The following is a 19,392-nucleotide window of genomic DNA, read 5'->3' as shown; positions in this document are numbered from 1 at the left end:
CGTGCCGCCTGAAAGAGAAAATATCATTAGTTAATTGAGACCTGTAATTACCTAAATAACTCATAATTGAATTCGAATACTTTAATCAATTAGAATTGTAAATAGATATCATTGACGAAATAAAACTGCCTGGTCTCCAGGCTTTTATATTTTAAAAAAAAAAGTACTGTCTACAGTTAGATATAGCTCTTTGGCATACAAAGCTTTGCTTTCATGTCCAAATTGAGCACTCTACTAGGATGAGTCATTGCTGCTAGTATTATGCATGCTCACTGGTTTCTCTAGTTTGAGCACTCTGGCATGGCATAGGTGATCCCACATGTGTGAGATCACTTGGGGTGGCCATAATGCCTTACCTCCATCCTAACATCAGCACTGCACTGATGAGGCCCAGAAGGCCGAAACAGTACTGTCTGCAGTTAGTTATATATGTATATATGGACAGGCCATTTTAGCTCCACTTTAGAACATCAATGGTTGTAATTGACCCTTTCCAGAAACTTGAAAGGAAACACTTTGTAGGCTACTGCGTCAAATTAAAGTGTTTTTCATTTTAACAAGAAAGGAGGGAAGGTTTAAACCTTTTTTTCGGTACTAAATTAAAAAAAAAAAAAATTCGGTGCACATCTAGCGTGCATGCATCAGGATTAAAACTTGATGTCTTTTAACCCCTTAAATCCTAAAAGTGATTAACATGTAACTTCTCCCCACAATATCGATACATTATCCAGCAAACGTGCAGGTAATGAGAATATACTCAAACCTCTAAGGTGGAAGTTGTTGTCATGATCAAACACCAGTTATAACCATTCGAATGAAATAACCATTCGAAGTCAAAGATTACAACAAGAGTGTTTTGATGCTCTTGGCATTAAACGCAGGCTCTGTTAATTTGCTTCCACATCTGAAATGAGGTCAAACCACAAATGATACTCTTAGCAACGAAGTAAACCACATTGCTTTTATTGGTCATGATATCAATCGATACGATTGGCTTACGTCGTTTGTATGATACCGCACATCCAATTAAGCTCACCATCAGAAAAAATTTTGATGTAGGTCTTTTATCTCCCAATTTCAGTGTTCATTTCTATAATTTATAGAACAATGGACTCATTTATACGTTTTCTTAAATCCGGTGTACAAGCGATTTGTTATAATAACCCACACAGAGGTTCTGTTTTTTTTAGAATTGTTCATAATGGCTCCAGAGGGTACGCCGTGGATGCTCATGGCTAGAAGTTTCATCGCAATAATCGTAGTACAATTCGTCTCATTTTCTCAATTTTTCATTACATTCTTATGCAAGCTTGGAGAGTACGCCGCTGTTGAACAGTTACATTGAGAGAATCATTATTTTCCCTGCCTTTTCCTAATTCATCGACGCGACAACTAAATTACATGAAGTAATTAAAGCTGAACTCAGTCAACTGTTATTAATTACTCAGTAACTACAATCATCATGAAAATCTTTATATCATTGAAATGACCATAAGAGTATCTTTGCCCGCTGGCTACTAATTAATGACTTGCCAATCAGTCATGCTGCTTTTAAACACCGTTGTCACATATGCGAGTCCATGCCAGTTCGCAAGAAATATAATTTGTGAATCTCATATAAGGATTTGCTATTCTGTTGGTTGATTTCATTTGTTTTTTCCACTTAAATAGTTTTATTTCCAGCCGTTCTTGTTTTTTAGTTCTCCCCTCCATGAAGGTAATTTTATGCATGTGCACGTCCCAAAACATCAAGACCGTAACGTATAACATAGCTCTCTTAACATATCATACTCATGCATGAAGAACGAAACTTATCCAGATTTTACTTAGCTCCCGTTAACTGTTATCTATAACCATGCGTTTGAGCGGTTTCTCCTTTGTTATGTCACTCGTCCCTCTGAAATAACTAAGCGGAGCGAAAAAATGTTTTCGTGAGCAAATGAATTGCTAGAACATACGTTTGCAGTGTTTGTCGTTTGGTGACCTAATTGATTTCTAAGAGATGTATTTTAATGTCATCATTTCTTATTTCCTCCTATGTGAAGCCACAGAATCATGTCAAAATCATACCTAAGTTAGCCTTTCACTCGTTCATCGAAGTGTGTCTTTCATTACAGCTCGTTCCATTTGATTAATTTTATGACGTCTCTTTTATTCTTATTCAAGAGCTAGTTTTCGGAGTAATTTTAATCCAGTTGACAAGTTTTATCTTTATTTCAGCCATATCAATAGATCATAGATAGGACATACGCAAGAAATGCCTTTCAGTTCTAGCTCTTAACTTTTATTACGAATTGTCTCCACACATTAACATACAGTTGTTAATGATAAATGTTAATATGGATACATATCAGTGGCATTTTTTACTATTTCTAGGAGTGTGTGGGTAAATTGAGCCAGCATATAGTTAACCTGCAGTAGCAGGGGTCTTAATGGGGCGAGTTAACCCTTTAACTCCTAGGAGTGATTAACATATAACTTCTCCCCTATAATATTCATACATCATCCAGCAAACAGATAATGAGAGTACTAAAACTGATCATGTAGAAATTGCCATCAAGGCGTAGAATTCATTACCCCACCCTCACCCCCACCCCTCTCCTTGTTTTTTTTACTGTCGCTTACCCGCTCAGTTAAAACTTCTTTCTCTCCCCAGCCTTCCGCTGCCATTAAAATTAAAGCTGGTGGTCATAATTTTCCCTGAAAAATACTTCGCACTCGCTCATCAAAATTGCGCCTGCTCTTTAGACTGCATCTGAAAAATTACTTTTATTTCTTTTTTTTGGAGACGTTTTATATGACTATAACTGTAACTTGAAATATTCGTGTCAGATTTTAGGTTGTCTTTCTGGATATCAAAACGGTTTTCCTTTGCCTTTGAATAAAGGAAGTTTAGGCCTCAGGGATTCTCTATAAGAGGGTTACTTTCATTAGATAAATGTCCTTCCACTTTTAGCTTTTGGCCCTCGACACTGCTCACAAAAATAAATGTTCTGAGAAAAGGCTCGGCTAAATTGAAGATGGCTTAGAACGCGGTTTTGTTAAACAACGGCTAAACTTTGTTTAAATAACCGGCTCTTAGAGTTACTTTCTAAAACACTCATCCCTCCGTACAACCTATTCCCCCAGTGTGCCTTTCTTCATAATGATAAAATAATGGTACCGTCGCAAATGACGTTGTATAAATTCTTATTATCATGCACCCCTAATTATCCATCTTGACATTATCTTAAAGATGGGAGTTTCTTATGAACTCAAAAAGTTGTAAGAAAATTGTAAGAAAATTTTCGAATATTTATTTAAATCTACCATTTTATTCTAAAAAACTATATTATTCTGCAACAGAACGTAGAAAATGATGCGTTAAAAGTAAAAGTAAAAGAGTAGTTCCAATCTGAAAAGAACAGAAGTTGATTAAAACACACTTGAAACATGTCTGTAAGTATTTTGCTGTATGTCCAGGGTTTTTGCTTTTTATGAAAGTTGTCACTCAGTGCCGACAGAGTTCTTTCTAGCTTGATAGTAAGCGTAAAACAAAACCTGTATGAAAAAAGAAATGGAAATACCGATAGTAAACCTCAAAATGCTAAACAATAAACCTTAACAAGTGTAAGTGAATGAGCGTAAATATTGTAAACTTTGTATACTGTTTAATCTAATGTGTCTATTTTGGTCACAGAGGAAAATAAAGTGACATCAAATGTTGGTTGTGTTTCAGCTGAGTTTGCCCAAAGAGAGACTAACAATATACTTTGGGAATCCTTAGCGCTCGTAAGCCGCTTTGAAAGAGCTAGATCGCATGATGTACATGACCCGACACATCTCATTAATTCAGATTCTATATATTTATAGCAGAACAACATTATTGTGCCGATTGATGAGTCTCTGGAATCTGACTGAGCCAGTGAAGTCGTCAGCTTTAGCTCAGTGATCTTCCAGGTACAAATGTAGAATAGCCTCTTTAAATATATGTTAGAACGAACGTGACATATCTTAGAACGCTTTTGAGAAAGGAAACTTTTTAGAAGAACATTGTTTATATCATTAACTGTAATTGACTGATTTGTTTTTCTCTCCGAAGCCGCCATCTTGAAGGCTGTTGCCCAGATGCAAAATATTAATCAGGCGACAAAGAGGTATGTTAAAACAGTTGTGGTAAGATATTATTACATGATGTAGGACTTTTCATAGTAACGTAAAAGATACAATGAGCAGTTTCTAATGCTTACTCTCAAACGTGTTTTAGAAAAACAGAAGCAACGTTGTATTCAGAAGTCTATACTAGAAGACTAACTTGTTAGACTTTGGCCAATTCGGATTCTCCAAGCTTATGGGCCTAAATCTCGCCAACTAAAGAAGTCAATAACGATATATATTACTCATGATTACCAGGCGAGCGATGAAAACGAACTGTGGGGCCGGCCGGGCGACTTCATAATTTTTATATTTCGTCATGTTTCGACATTCAATGATTATTTAATGTTTGTTCTACTTGTCGGTTCGATATGATGTAGGACCCTTCCTCGATTAACTGAATTGTCACCTGAAGCGTTTCTTAATGTAAACTCTTAAGTGGGTTAAACTGAAACAAGACAGTATTCGTAACATCAGACTAATTTGATGGACTGTAGCTAATTTTGATTTCGCCGAGCTGAGAGCCTAAATTTCTCCTTCGGGAACAATCAACAACTGAATGAAATCTTTCTCACAGTTACCATTCGCTTAGTTAGCCAGGTATTAAAACGAGCCAGATGGCGAAACTACATTTATTTGATAATCAACATCTTCAGATCAGAGTGGCATGTGTGTCACGGGGAACCTTATTATTGCTGAATATTGTTTGTTTGTTTGTTCGCTTCAATTGGTCAGAATCCTAGAATTTTTACACGGACGTTGTGGCGTAAATTTGAAATTTAACAAGCAAGCAGGGAACATGAAACTACTGTTTAATCATATGTAGAAAACGATGCACATCATACCGTTTACTTTAAAAGGATCTGCTCTTACCACAACAACGGTTGTGATATTAATTCCGAGCAGGATACTTCTTTATTCGTTGGCACGCATTTCCGCTTTGGAATAGTTTTGAGGAATATCTGTCACAAGAAAAGGAACAATTGTGCTTATATCGTTCCAAATTAGACAGAATGAGGAAAGTGATGATTGTTATGAAATGAAAGCTGTATGGCGGAGAAATTGGATGAGCACCAATCTTGTACGTGATTGGAATAAAAATACTGAGCCACGGGGAGGAAAAATGGGTGTTGTTCAGGTTTTGCATGTATATCACAGGCGAAACAACGACTCAACGACTCAGGGATTCAGTGCATATATCCCGTTTTTCTTTCGTCATTTTACCTTCAGCGAGTAACTAAGTGGAGCAAAATTTCACTTCGAAACTATTTTTTTGCGTGATATTTTCGTGCATAACACATACGCAAACGTGTAATTAGTAGTTTTTTGCATAACAATTGAACTAAGCATTGAAACTACCGCCACGCACATCATGCAAATTTGTAAAGTATGTAAAGGATGGTTACGAATATTCTTAGCAACAAAATCCCCCGATGAGGGAGTAATCAAGAAACAGGCTTGTAAGGATGAAAGTACAGTTTTTTTTTTCTTATCTCAAAATGTATATATAAAGCGAACATTTGATTTATTTTTTTGATTTACACTCTTGAAGCACCAAAAGGGCTCTACTTATAGATTGAAAGATGAACGCTTCAGTGATATCGCCGCAGGGAAAAAGCAAATTTGTTTCTATTTGAACTTGAACGGGGCATTTGACCATTCAGTAACAGTCGATAGGCTTCGCTTTTCTGCTTTTCTGTTCCCTTTAGAACTTCAGAATTAAGAATTAGCAAGGTAAGAAAATAATCGTGTTTCCTGTCATGTGATCGTATCATAAACTGAATGCATATACTTAACATATGTAGGAGTTTGATTTAAAAGTCCCCGGTTGTATTTTCTCATTCTCGCCATTATCAAGTAGATATATAGATACAAAATGAAATTTATAACACATATTTAGGTAGCAAAGCACCACATAAATATAATAAAAAGCTCAGAAAGAACGATTTGCCTTGCGATTGAAAGCATTGGAAACAAGACATCATTCCCCACACACTAGGGTTGAGAAAAGAATACGAAAGGCATCGGTTATAGGGGTGATAAAGCCAATTTTATGTAGCAGCTACAACATGACTTCATTATATTCTGTGCAACTGAAATTTGTCAAATAACTACGTAGCAATTCGTCTCTGCTGTGAATTATACTATATGCAGGCCCTGTTTACTTGCGCGGTTAGTGGGGCGTTTCAATAAAAACCGGCGGCGTTTCGTGAACCCTGGAAAGCGAAGTAGGCTTTCTGGAGTTCGTGCGTCGCCAGAAGACTTTTTTTATTTTTACTCCTCACCGATTTCTAATGACCATTTCATGTCGATTTAATGTTAGTGGTTCTGTTGTTGTTACAGCAGAACCACTTTATTGTGCCCGTGAAGTCGTCAGCTTATAGCTTAGTGATCTTCCAGGTACAAATATAGAATAGCCTGACAAAGGGTACGATGTTATTACATGATGACTGTTCGTGGTAAATTAAAAGATTACCGTAAGCAACATTGTATTCGTAAGTCCGCATACTATTAGACTGATTTGTCGGACTTTGGCCAATTCGGATTCTCCAAGCTTATGGGCCTAAATTTCTTCAACTAAAGAAGTCAATAACGATATATATTACTCATGATTACCAGACGAGCAATGAAAACGAACCGTGGGGCCGGGCGACATCATAATTATTTGATACTTCGTCATTTTTCGACATTCAATGATCATTTGATTTTTCCACTTGTCGGTTCGACGCGATGAAGGACCCTTCCTCAATTAATTGAATTGTTACCCGAAGCGTTTCTTAATGTTGACTCTAAAGCAGGTTAAAACTGAAACAAGACAGTATTCGTAACATCAGACTGATTTGATGGACTGTGGCTCATTTTGATTCCGCCGAGCTGAGGACCTAAATTTCTCCTTCAGGAACAAGCGATAACTGACCGAAATCTTTCTTGCAATTGCAATTCGCTTTAGTTGGCCAGGTATTAAAACGAGCCAGATGGCGATGTTATAGTTATTTGATAATTAACATCCACAGAATTACATGTGTGTCTCGAGGAGCCTCACTATTGCTGAATTGTGTGTTTGTAAGTTCACTTCGAGTGGTCAGAATCCTAGAATTTTTACGCCGACGTTGTAACGTAAATTTACAATTTAACAAGCAAGCAGGGAACATGAAATCGCGGTCTAGTCACATTTAGAAAACGATGCACATCTTACCTTTTGCTTTAAAAGGATGTGCTCTTAATATGCGGTTGTGATATTGATTCCTAGCAAGATATTTCTTTATTCGTAGACACGTATTTCTGCTTTGGGATAGTTTTAAGGAATATCTGTCACGAGAAAAGTACCAATCTTTTTTTTATGAAAGCTAACGTTATTTTATTCGTCCAATTATGTTATTCTCAGTGCTTAATGACTGGAACTGATCCTCGTTGTTACGTTGCATTACAAATGTAAGAATTATAGTTTTACCCTGATGTTTACATCAGCGGCAAACAGCGAAGCACCTCCGTTTTCACTCACTTTTCCAAAAACCCTACAACAAACGTCTCAAGAAGAATAGAAACAATGATGTTGCACACGACTAATAAAAAGTTTGTCTTTTTAAATCATAAACGGCTGAAAGAAAACTGCAACTGAGAAGTCTACCACTGATCATTTTTCACTATACGGTTGTACGTAACCTCTCCAACAGTGCAGCAGTCGTCAAAATGATAAGGGCATTGGATTTATTTTGTTGATCTACAGTCTTGAAGCTCAAAGTGAGCTTTATTTCTCGATTGAAGGATGAAAACTCAGTGATATCGCCGCAGGAAAAACTTAAATTTGATTTTGTTTGAACTTGAACTGTGCATTTGACGCGTTACAGTCGATGGACCCCGCTTTATTTACGTTAGAACTTGATATAAAGAATTAGCGAGGCTAAAAAGTAATTATATACAGTCACTATGCACTGAATGCTTTCACTAGACACATGATGGAGTTTTTAAAACTCTCGTTGTATTTTCTGATTCGCGCCATTATCAAGTAGATAAGTACAAAATGAAATTTAGAACACAAATTTAGGTAGCAAAGCATAACATGACAATTCCAATGTTCTTGCAATTCCAGTGCCATACACAGGAAAAAAGTTTACAAATCAACGGAAATAAAAATATAAATCAGGCATCAGGACATTATTATCCCAGCGGCTGTTAACCTCGGAGAGCGTAGATTAAATGTATGTAAGAAATTTTTGTTGTTGGTTTTTTTGAAAATCATTTCTTCTACCTTGTATATTACCAGCTTACTTAGGAACTAAAGGTCTCTAACAACCATTCGATCTGTAATATTTCCTGTGTAAACGATTCAAACTTTCTTTAAAGTACAATACATGCAGCGGAAATAAACTGTACTCGGTGACTTGATACAAGTGACTCAATCATCTTCTCCCCCTCCCCCCCCCCTCTTCTTTCGTATTCTTATACTTTTCTGCATAGCCTTCATCCTTTTATGAGTACCTTTCCCATGCGTGATATGTGCTCGGGAATTTGAAATCGATGAAATGACTACGTTGACTTCGTAAACGTGTGTTTTCTTTTCGGCTTACTTAGGAACTAGTTCTCTAAAGACTTTTTGATCGTTAGTTATTTTAATTTTGAACTTTTTAAACTTTGGTTTTGAAGTGCAGTTTACGTGAAGTTACAAGTGATCAGTAGTTTTACCTTCAAATGTTACTGACTTGAAATACGCTTAGTGACTTAGGACCCCAGGCCTTTTAAAAAGTGAGGTGGAAGTGACTCACCCTACCCCTCTCTGTCTTTGCATGCATGGCCTCCTTGTGATTCATACACGCTCACCAAATTAGAATGGAAAACTTGGCTTAACAGTCTCTGCTGACTATATAAGTTTCTTTCCTTTAACCTTGCCGGTCTGCATCTGTTCTGAGCGATAATTCAGCTCTCTTATGTAGGATTGTTCTCATCATCTCTACACGGGTCTGGATGAATTTTCATGTCGTAATTTCTCATTTTGTTTTCTTTTCAGAAATGTCATTTTTTAATAAGAAGATAAAAGGTAACTATGTGTGGTGATAAGTCATAGAAATCTTCATTAACACAAAGTCCTTTAAGTAGCAAACTAAAGCCGATATTTTACACAATCGATATGGATATTTTTCAACTTGGATACCAACAACTCAAATTTTTTTGCAGAATAATATCCTAAATAAAAGTGAGAAGGGTGAAGCGTAGCTTGTAAGAGGTGTAAAAACTACCATGAAAATTAACCTGCCCACCGCCATTTTTTTGATTATTTTTTTTTTTTTGAGTGCATGCGCGATTTTTACGTAATTAAATTTGAAAATTTTAATGTTTGTTTGGAGCGCTTACCGGGAACGTCTGAGGAGGAGCTAACGAGTGTATGCGCGGTTTTCAGGCTCGGTTGTATGCGTGGTTATTCCTTAATTAAATATGCATATTTTTATGTTTCTTTTGAGGGTTTAGCGGAAACGTGGCAATGTTTTGTAACAATTGCTTATCTGATCGTTTAATTCTGATCAAAATCTTTCATCGTTGACATACGAACCTGTTGCCTGAGTTTCACAAAAAATGTATTCTACCAGCAATTGGAAACAAACCTCTCAGTCCTGCCTCGAAGTGCTGAACGCTTTTGTGATCCAAGTTTTTATTTCCTTATTATTATTATTTTTTATTTTTGACTGGGTGAAACTAAAGATATTTTTCGGTATTGTTTTATTTTAACCGAGGGAGAAAAAGAGGGAAGGTAATCATCTGTGGCAATGGATCATAGAAATCTTCATTACTGTACGGCCTTACAAGCTGTGTAAAACTCCTCGATCTCAGCAGGATCCAAAGCTCTTTTTTCGGTTGCTAAGAACGTCTGGCTCGTCATGTCTTTATGTATTTTTGTTTGTTTTCTCCCTTTTATACTTCGCGTACAGTGCGCAACTTGTAAGACTATTCGGAATTAAATTGAGAACTACAGAGATTTAGTAACACAGCCAACTGCATTCACTTTTTTTTCAGACGGAGGAAGGTAAGCAAACTGAGAATTACTACGAAGTAAAATTTAAATAATCTCAGTTCCCTTTTGATTTTGATGAGAATATACCCGGATACCCGGATACCCGGAGGGATTGTGGAAACAGCTTTTGGCTCTGGTTGTGTCTCTCAAAGAAATGAAGGTTTACTCTGAATAAATCATGACATGCCTTGAAGCGAAGTGTTGCTGAATATTCAAAGAAGCCCTATATTTTGTCGCACCGGCGACGAGAATCAAACAAATAATTAAGAATGCTCACCAATACAGTAAAACAAAACGTCCAATATGAGATTTTTCAATCAAAAGCTTTCACACGGAAAAACTCTAAAGCTCTGAACCCCTTGGTGTTGCTATTCAAGACTAATTTACCTAAAAAACAAAAGTATTTCCCCAACCCCAAGAGTGTATTGTATACATAAATAAAAGTTAACAGAAACAAATACAAGGGTTCCGATCTATGGTATCGTCTGGGAATGTAAAGGAAATAGAAAATTATTCACATTCCTAAACGATGCCGTAGATCTACGGTTGCATGGAATGAAAAAAGAAATACAACAGCTCAACGTCTGTTATACATTTATACTAGAATGCGTAAATCAGTCTTACGTAATTGAATGTACTCTAAAAAAATGAAATAAAAAATACGGAGCGTTTAACTGGGTACATTTTCTTTTATCAAACATACATACATATCCAATGTGGACTGCAAAGAGTAAATATTGAAACACCATCAAAATAAAAGTTACTAAGGTTGACTATCATAGGTAACTAATAAATCATCTTCTCGCCTCTGCCTCTCATCAAAAATGAAAACAAAATGATTAATTACGATAAGGTTTGCAAAATCATCTCAATCCCTCAATCAAATGATACAGAGAACCTACAGATCTAGTGGCTGAAGAGTGCATAATTTTTCCGAGTATTGACCCCCCAGGTGTTGCTATAATGCAAGACTAATTTACCTTAAAAAACAAAAGTATTTTCCTAACTCCAAGTGTATTCGATTCAATACATACATAAAAGTTAACAGAAACAAATACAAGGGTTATTTATCGCAGAAATGTCTGATAAAGCAGCGCTGTTTTGGTTGTTGCTTTTCTTTATGAGGTTGCTTGTTGACTAGCGACTAGCGATGAAAATTTCAGACGAATTTCGATCACATTTGGGAGAAACGAAGCAAGCTCGATCAACTTTTTTTATTTTTGAATGGCTACGCAGAGTCTGATTTAGTGAAGGAAAAAAATGGACTGATATGATGACTGATTGCTTTCATCAACATCCTTTCTAAAGAAAAAATTATGCTTCATACACGAAGGCGACTGTTTCACCAGAGTTTCTAAACATGAGCAAACTGATGAAAGAGCGAGGCGGCGGGCCGAGTACTTTTATTGTATTCGAGTTTTTAGAAATCCTGATCATCAACATCCTTTCTGAAGAAAAAATTATGCTTCATACACGAAGGCGACTGTTTCACCAGAGTTTACTTTACGGCTAGTGCACGAGTTTCTTTGCCGCTAAACCACTCAAATCAGTCTCTAAACCATATACTTTAAAAAAAAAATCTACCTGACCAAAATAATTAAAATTGTTACCAGACCTTTAGCCAAAAGCTCTTACTTGCTCAAAAACCTGTGTTAATCACAATCATCTGAATCAATTAGATATCTTTGGTTATTTAGACTAAACCTTCGTTGCAGGCATATAGTCAATGTAATCATGTTGGCCTACCAAATCCCTAGTTAGTTGGAGACCAATTCCGTGAGTTAGAAAGTAAAAACACAAAGTCTTTTAAATTCACTGAATTTTTCTTTTCCTAGCTACCTTCCGCCCCATGCTCTTCAACAGGTGTTGTAATTTCCCGTTTATTACACTTCTAGTCCATACGTTTATTTGCCGTGTTCCAAAAAGTTTAACCGGAAAGCGATCCAATGAGCGTCAATATTAAAAAGGTCAATAGAAATCTTTGAGAAGAAAAAACAGATGTCTCCCAGCGATGCACGAACTCCAGAAAGTTTACGTCGCTTTCTAGGGTTTACGAGACGCCACCAGTTTTATCTGGAACGCCCAACTGACTGCGCAAGTAAAGAGGGACTCGCATGTAGTGTAATTCACAGCAGAGAGGGCTTGCAACTAAGTTACATGACAAATTTCAGTTACACAGCATATAATGAAATCACGTTGTAGCTGCTACATAAAATTGGTTTTATCACCCAAATGACCGATGCCTTTCGTGTTCTTTTCTCACCCCTAGTGGGTGGGGGATGATGCCTTGTTTCCAATGCTTTCAATCTTGGATATTCTGCACTTCTCCATTTCCTATATTCAGCAAATTCTACCAAATTGTCCACCATCTATAACTGTTCAGGCAGCTTCTAGGTGTTGTGTGTCCTTTAAAGAACATGTATCACTATGCAAGCTGCACATGACCAGGTGCTTTGCCTGAGAAAAAGTAAATCGTACTTTCTGTGCTTTTTAGTAAATTCTTCTAGTGCTTTAATACCTAAGTATATGTTCTAAATTCCATTTTATACTTATCCACTTGATAATGGCGAAAATAAGATACAACGAGACTTTTAATTCAAACTCCATCATATGTCTAGTACATGCATTCAGTGTATGATACGATCACATCACAAGAAACAGGACTTCTTTCTAAACTTGCCAATTCTTAATATTCAAAAGGAAACTGAAAAGAAGCGGGGCCCATCGACTGTTCCGCATCCAATGCACAGTTCTAGTCCAAACATATCAAATTTAAATTTTCCTTGCGGCGCTATCACTAGAGCGTTCAACCTTCAATCGAGAAGTAAAGCTTACTAGGTGCTTTAAGAGTATAGATCAACAAAATAATCCAATGGCCTTATCACTTTTTTATTTTGAGGACTGTTGCGCTTTGGAAAAGTTACGTATGACCATATGGCAAATGAATATGACCAGTGTCAGACTTCTCGCAATTTCCTTTCAGCCGTTTACGTTTTAAAATGACAAAATTATCACTAATCGTGTGCAAGGACATTGATCACTCTTCTGAAGACGTCTTTAGTTGGTCTTTTGGGTAGGTGAGTGAAATCAGAAGTGTTTTGCCGTTTCCTGTTGATGTAAACACCAGGGTTAAACGATAAACTCCTGCATTCAGTGTGATGCAACGTAACGAGGATCAGTTCCGGTAATTGCGCACTAAGAAAAACAAAATTTGACGAAAAAATATCATTAGCTTTCATAAAAAAAAGAAAATAAAAAGGCCGGAAATAACTTTCATATGAAATGAAATTTCTTCAAGACCTGCTTACCCGGAATAATGCATCTCTTAGAACTGAAAAAACTACAGGAAGCGGAAAGTATACTCATTTCCTGGATTTCAATTGAATTAGAATTTTTTTTTTTTCTCATAGCAATTGGGTAAGTTCTCTTCTTGAAAGTTTCCAATTAATCTTTCAATCTTCTGCTACTGCATTCGTTGATTGGCTGTTTGAATACTGCAGTAAGACCCGGCACCCGAATTTGTGAATCGCCGGGTATACATCACCGGACTTTGACACGTCCAAGTCGAATGAGAAATCAACAACACAGAAAATTATCGTCAATTCAATATTGGAGTAGTCACCTTTATTTTTTAAATTCCGTGGTCTTTGATTGTTAGATTTGTTCTTTCTCCGGAATTTTTCTGTTTCTGCATGTTCTGCACGTTTTGAATGTTTTATGTAAATTCATCATGCGTGAAGAAGGAGTACACATTGTCGATTACTCAAAATAATTTTCACTGGTAATTTTGTGCTAGCCTCAGACATCAAATAATTTTGGACACGTAAAACACCAGCAGTTCTTCTCGACTTCTAGTGAGAAAACAAACTTGAAACTCAAAGCTGTTAAAATATCGCGTCATAAGACGTCACGTAAATCAAATTCGGAATTTTTTTGCACAGATGTTAAGTTTTTATGAAACGCCAAACGGAGGACTATAAAGACAGAAACAAAGACAGCCATTGAACACTTTGGGGTCTAACGTACTGTTAATTTATAAAACAAAAAAACCTGCTGTTGCCGTAGAAAGCGAAGAAGAACGTGTTCTTATGGTTTCTGGTTAGCCAAAACATAAGCAAGTGACTTTTTAGAATGCATCAGTAATAATGCACACTTCTGTAGACGAGAATAATAGGATAATCCTGTGGTTTTCCCATGAAATAAAACTTGTGGAGCTTATGGGCCAACGAGAGGGAAATTGTTTTTCATGTTATTCTCCGTCGGGTGCTTTAGCGAGGCAGCCACGCACTTCAAATCTTATTGAAAGCACTGTTACTTAGAGGCAATATTTATTAACTGAACTAAACGTCAAAGTAAAGAGGAGCAAATTTCTGAAAACTACTAAGGTGCTTCAGTAAAACAAAATAATTTTCTTTTAGTCAACTTTGTTGATAATTCGAATTGACCACCGTAAAGAGATTCAAAGACCGACAACTCGAGCGTTAGGCCCTCCTCAGACGTTTCCGGTAAACCCTCAAACATAAGAAATATTGCACATTTAATTAGGAAAAATCGCGCATACAACCATCCGTAAAAACCGCGCATACACTCGTTATTTCCACCCTGTTTTGTTGTTGTTGTCAATCTGTAGCTGTCTGATAAAATTACACTAAGATGCTTAAATAAGTAAAATTAAATAAAATTTGTTAAAAGACAATCAAGAAATGAAAGTGAATATCCTACTGATCGAGTATATTTGCTCTACCTAAAGCAAACAGACATATCCACCGTGTAATGCACAGTGTGAATAGCGAAAAACTTTAAGATTAAAATTATTTAAAAAGTAATAGATAACTTACCTAGAGATAAAATCAGCTCTAAAATGGAAAGAAAATTATAATTGTTAGAGACTTGTAGTTCTCGTTCTCAAAAAACCCATCCTTATTTTGTTGAAGATAATCTTGAACAAAATATTTCCATTGTTGGTATTGAGTTGTTTCAATTAAAATTGGAAAAAACATCCATACACACGATTTAAAACGTTTAGAGTTACCCCGGCGCGAGTTAACCCAGCTAAACGCGCCTCTTTTGAATGCGCTGAGATATTGCACAGCGCCTAATTTATGCCCTAAATTCGGAATAACCGCATTTTTTCTAGTCAGGTAAAAGGCAACTCTTACATTTTTAAGTTCTTAGTACAATATACGTACGTTATACAGGAAAATATATATTGCAAATTTTGATTTACCATGGTCCTGCCGAAAACTTCCACAATCAAAAAGATATAATAATATTCTTATGCGAAATTTCATTTCCCTAGCTAGCTCTGAGGAAGAACCATGGTATGAAAGGAACCGCGATAACTCTTAATCTGTGATAACTGTCAATATTTAACTTCTATGCCAACTGGAAGTAACGGAAAGGTGAAGCGTATAACCGGTCACTGTTTACCGCCGCGATAAACCACGTGGGAGATGTTGGGAGAACATGAGAAAAGCTGTTATGCCACATACCGGAGACAAACGTACACAAATGGGGAGGTCATTGTACAAATAGAGCAACGTTAACTACATTATCTTCCTAGATAAAACCATCCCTACTTTTGTTTCTCGTTTAGTGCACAGCTTGTAAGGCTGTGTGATAATAAAGATTTCTATGATCCATTGCCAGGATGGTTACCTTCCCTCTTTCACTCCATCAGTGAAAATAAAACAAAACTGAAAAAATAATCCATATGGACTGTGTAAAATCTCGGCTTTCGTGTGCTACCTGGAAGACTTTGGGCCGGTAATGAAGATTTCTACAAGTTATTAGCACAGATAATTACCTTCCCACTTCTTTAACCGCTCTGAAAAGGAAAACAGATGAGGAATTACGATTGGGTATAAAAATATATCCGAGCAGCCGCTGATTTTACGAGAACCCTACGACACATGAGCGCTGAATCCCCTATAAGCTTATTAAACGGATGTAGACCATGTTTAAAAGTTTAAACGAGGAGGAATTGATAGTCAGCAGAGTCACAAGAGTCAGTTTATCAAATCAAACTTGGTGAGCGTACATAAGCCATAATAGGGCTATGCATAAAGACTTTTACAAGACAAACAGTAACTTCATTATCTTTCTAGATAAAACCGCCCCTAATTTTGTTTTTCGTTTAGTGAACAGCTTGTAAGGCTGTGAAAATTAAACAAAATTGAAAAATATCTCTAATTTCACCCTGAGAAAAAAAAGGGAAAAAACTTGGATCACAAAAAATGTGTTCTGCGCCTCGAGGCAGGAGACTGAGAGGTTTGTTTCCAGTTGCTAGCAGAAAAAACCCCGTGAACATTAAGCAACTGTGAGTCAAAAATTGATGTACGAAGGGAAAAAATAGAATCTTCCTTGGCCAGGAGAGCGAAGGTTTGGTTCGTAGCATCAAAATTTGAGAACGTTTGTGAACAAATGCACTTGGAAATTTGATACGCATATGATATTACCTTAAATTGTTTTTGGAGCCTGCGTGCTAAAAGTGTTTCGCAATATGCGATTTTGGATGGTTACCATCATTCTTGATATTTCTGTGACTTTTAGAAGCTTTCAAACAAACTCACAAGGTGAGACCTAAAACACCTCACGATCTTAAAGAGTCTTTTTGGACTACTTTCACTCATTTCCAGCAAAAAGCGGAAAAAAGAGTCTGCGTTTCCGAAAACATACTAACTTCAATTTCGGTAACCAGTAACTCTGTGTCCTTTCAGAGGACCTTTTTGTGAAGCTCAGGCAGCAGGTTTTCATGTCAGCCAGTGTAAGATTTTGATCAGAAATAAAACGATCAGATAAACAAGTCTTACAAAGGGGACTAACATTTAATTATTGTTTGCTGAAGTTTAACACCGAAAACTTCGTTTGAAGTCAGTTTGTTCTAATTGGGACTAATGGGCCAACCAGAAGGAAATCATTATTCGCATCATCCTCCGGCGGGTACTTTATTGAGGTAACCACGTAATTTAAATCTTATTGAAAGCACTGTAATACTTAGAGGATACATTTATTAACTGAACTAAGCATTAAAGTAAAGGGGGGCAAGTTTCCAAAAATTATTGTGGTGCAGGGTCGGTAGAGGATATAAAAGATGTTTTCCTTTAAATCAACTAAGTTGATGTTTCGAATTGGCCACAGTAAAGAGTTTCAAAGGCTGATAACTCAAGCGTCAGCCCCTCCTCAGACGTTTCTGGTAAACCCTCAAAGGAAACATAATATATTTGCACATCAAATTAGGTAAAAACCGCGCATACACTCATAAAAAAAATAATCAATCAAACAAACGGCTATGGGCAGGTTAGTTTTCATGGTCGTCTTACACCTCTTATAAGCTACGCTTTACCCTTTTCACTTAATAAATATATTATTTAACAAAAAAATTGGAGTTGTTGGTATCCAATTTGGATCCATATCGATTATAAACGATGCCGGCTTTAGTTTGCTACTTGGAAGAATTTGTGTCAATGAAGATTTCTATGATTTATTAGCACAAGTAATTACTTTTAATATCTTCTTAAAATCAGACATGTTTGAAAAGAAAACAAAATGAGAACGCTCCTAGATAAGAGAGCTAAATTATCGCTTAGAAGAGATACAGACCGGTAAGATGTAAAGGAAAGGAACTAATAAATTCGGCAGAGTCTGTATAGCCAAGTTATTGTACGAATCACAAGGATGCCATGCATGCAAAGACAGAGAGGGGTAGGGTGAGTCACTTTCACAGCTCACTTTTTAAAAGGCCAGGGAGACTTAGTCACTGAGCGTATTTCAAGTCAGTAACATTTGAAGGTAAAACTACTGATCACTTGTAAGTTCCTAAGTAAACCGAAAATAAACAAAAGTTTATAAAGTCAACATAGTCACCTCGTCGATTTCAAATTCGTGAGCGCATATCACAAATAGGAAAGATACTCAAAAAAAGGATGGAGACTATTCAGAAAAGGATGAGCACTTTCAAGACAAGAACAAAAACGTGTTTTGTTTGTTTGTTTTGTTTTTTTCATTGTAAAGTTGTTTTACTTATAGTTCTCGTTCTTGACAAACTTTGTATTTGTCACGTATAAGCTTATTGAACGGATGTAGACCATGTTTAAAAGTTTAAAAGAGGACGAATTGATAGTCAGCAGAGACACAAGAGTCAGTTTATCCAATCAAACTTGATGAGCGTACATAATTTATTAGCACAGATAAGTACCTTCACGCCTCTTCTTACGGGCTGTAAAGAAAAAAAATTAGGAATTATCATTGAGTATAAAAATACATCCGAGCCCCCCGCCGATTTTATGAGAACACAACTACATAGGAGCGCTGAATTGTCACGTATAAGTTCGTTGAAAGCATGAAGATCATACTTAAAAGGAAAGGAATTAATAGTCAGCAGGGTCACAGAGTCAAGTTATTGAATCAAACTTGGTGAGCGTACATAAAGCTTAATATGGCTATGCATAGAGACTTTTATAAATAGACAAACGGTAACTATTTTATCTTTCTAGATAATACAATCCATTGTTTTGTTGTTCGTTTAGTGCGCAGCCCGTAAGGCTTTGTGATAATGAAGATTGCTATAATTCATTGCCACAGATGGTTACCTTCCCTATTTCTTCCCTTAGAGAAAATAAAATAAAACTAAAAAAAAATTCATACGGATGTTGTACAATCTCGGCTTTCGTGTGCTTCTTGGAAGACTTTGTGCCGATAAGAAGGATTTCTATAATTTATTAGAAGAGATAGTTACCTTCCTCCTCCTCTTTGCGGGCTGAAAAAAAACAAAAAATGACAAATTACCATCGGGTATAAAAATGCATCCAAGTCCTCTACCGATTTTATGAGAACACAACTACATAGAAGCGCTGAATTGTCACGTATAAGTTCAGTGAAAGCATGAAGACCATGTTTAAAAGGGAAGGAATTAATAGTCAGCAGAGTCACTAGAGTCAAGTTATCCAATCAAACTTGGTGAGCGTACATAAACCATAATATGGCTATGCATAAAGACTTTTACAAATAGACAAACGGTAACCATGTTATCTTTCTAGATAAATCCATCCCTACTTTTGTTGCTCGTTTAGTGCACAGCTTGTAAGGCTGTGTGATAATAAAGATTGCTATAATTCATTGCCACAGATGGTTACCTTCCCTATTTCTTCCCTTGGTGAAAATAAAACAAAACTAAAAAAGAAAAAAATTCATACGGACTTTGTACAGTATCGGCTTTCGTCTACTACTTGGAAGACTTTGTGCCGATTAGAAAG

The 19,392-nt window shown here is 36.5% G+C and overlaps 1 protein-coding gene and 1 long non-coding RNA gene across 7 annotated transcripts in view; one reads left to right on the top strand and one right to left on the bottom strand.

Annotated features, from left to right (window-relative positions):
• Positions 1 to 2,630: 2,630 nt before the first annotated feature.
• Positions 2,631 to 19,392, bottom strand: part of LOC131795171 (troponin T, cardiac muscle isoforms) — a 34,413-nt gene continuing 17,651 nt past the window's right edge. Inside the window, exons 9-13 of one of the 2 annotated variants that reach the window (XM_066173833.1) lie at positions 18,876 to 18,896; positions 18,336 to 18,356; positions 15,945 to 15,965; positions 14,977 to 14,994; positions 2,631 to 3,540 (exon numbers count right to left, since the gene is read on the bottom strand). In XM_066173833.1, the coding sequence (XP_066029930.1) occupies positions 3,512 to 3,540; positions 14,977 to 14,994; positions 15,945 to 15,965; positions 18,336 to 18,356; positions 18,876 to 18,896 (110 nt within the window). In that variant the 3' untranslated portion in view covers positions 2,631 to 3,511. The remainder of the gene's footprint in view (positions 3,541 to 14,976; positions 14,995 to 15,944; positions 15,966 to 18,335; positions 18,357 to 18,875; positions 18,897 to 19,392) is intronic. The other variant, XM_066173834.1, reaches the window with a different exon arrangement.
• Positions 3,786 to 15,701, top strand: LOC131795166 (uncharacterized). Of its 5 annotated transcripts, XR_010719056.1 has the most exons (5): positions 3,786 to 3,939; positions 4,082 to 4,136; positions 8,225 to 8,333; positions 9,140 to 9,169; positions 15,438 to 15,701. It is a non-coding gene; the product is annotated as an uncharacterized lncRNA (long non-coding RNA). The 5 variants fall into 5 exon arrangements; XR_010719057.1 differs by lacking the exon at positions 8,225 to 8,333; XR_010719053.1 differs by lacking the exon at positions 15,438 to 15,701 and having other exon boundaries at positions 9,140 to 10,160.

This window comes from Pocillopora verrucosa, chromosome 10 (assembly GCF_036669915.1).
Source record: "Pocillopora verrucosa isolate sample1 chromosome 10, ASM3666991v2, whole genome shotgun sequence".
Lineage (NCBI taxonomy): Eukaryota > Metazoa > Cnidaria > Anthozoa > Scleractinia > Pocilloporidae > Pocillopora > Pocillopora verrucosa.
This window is presented reverse-complemented; position numbering and strand designations above follow the sequence as displayed.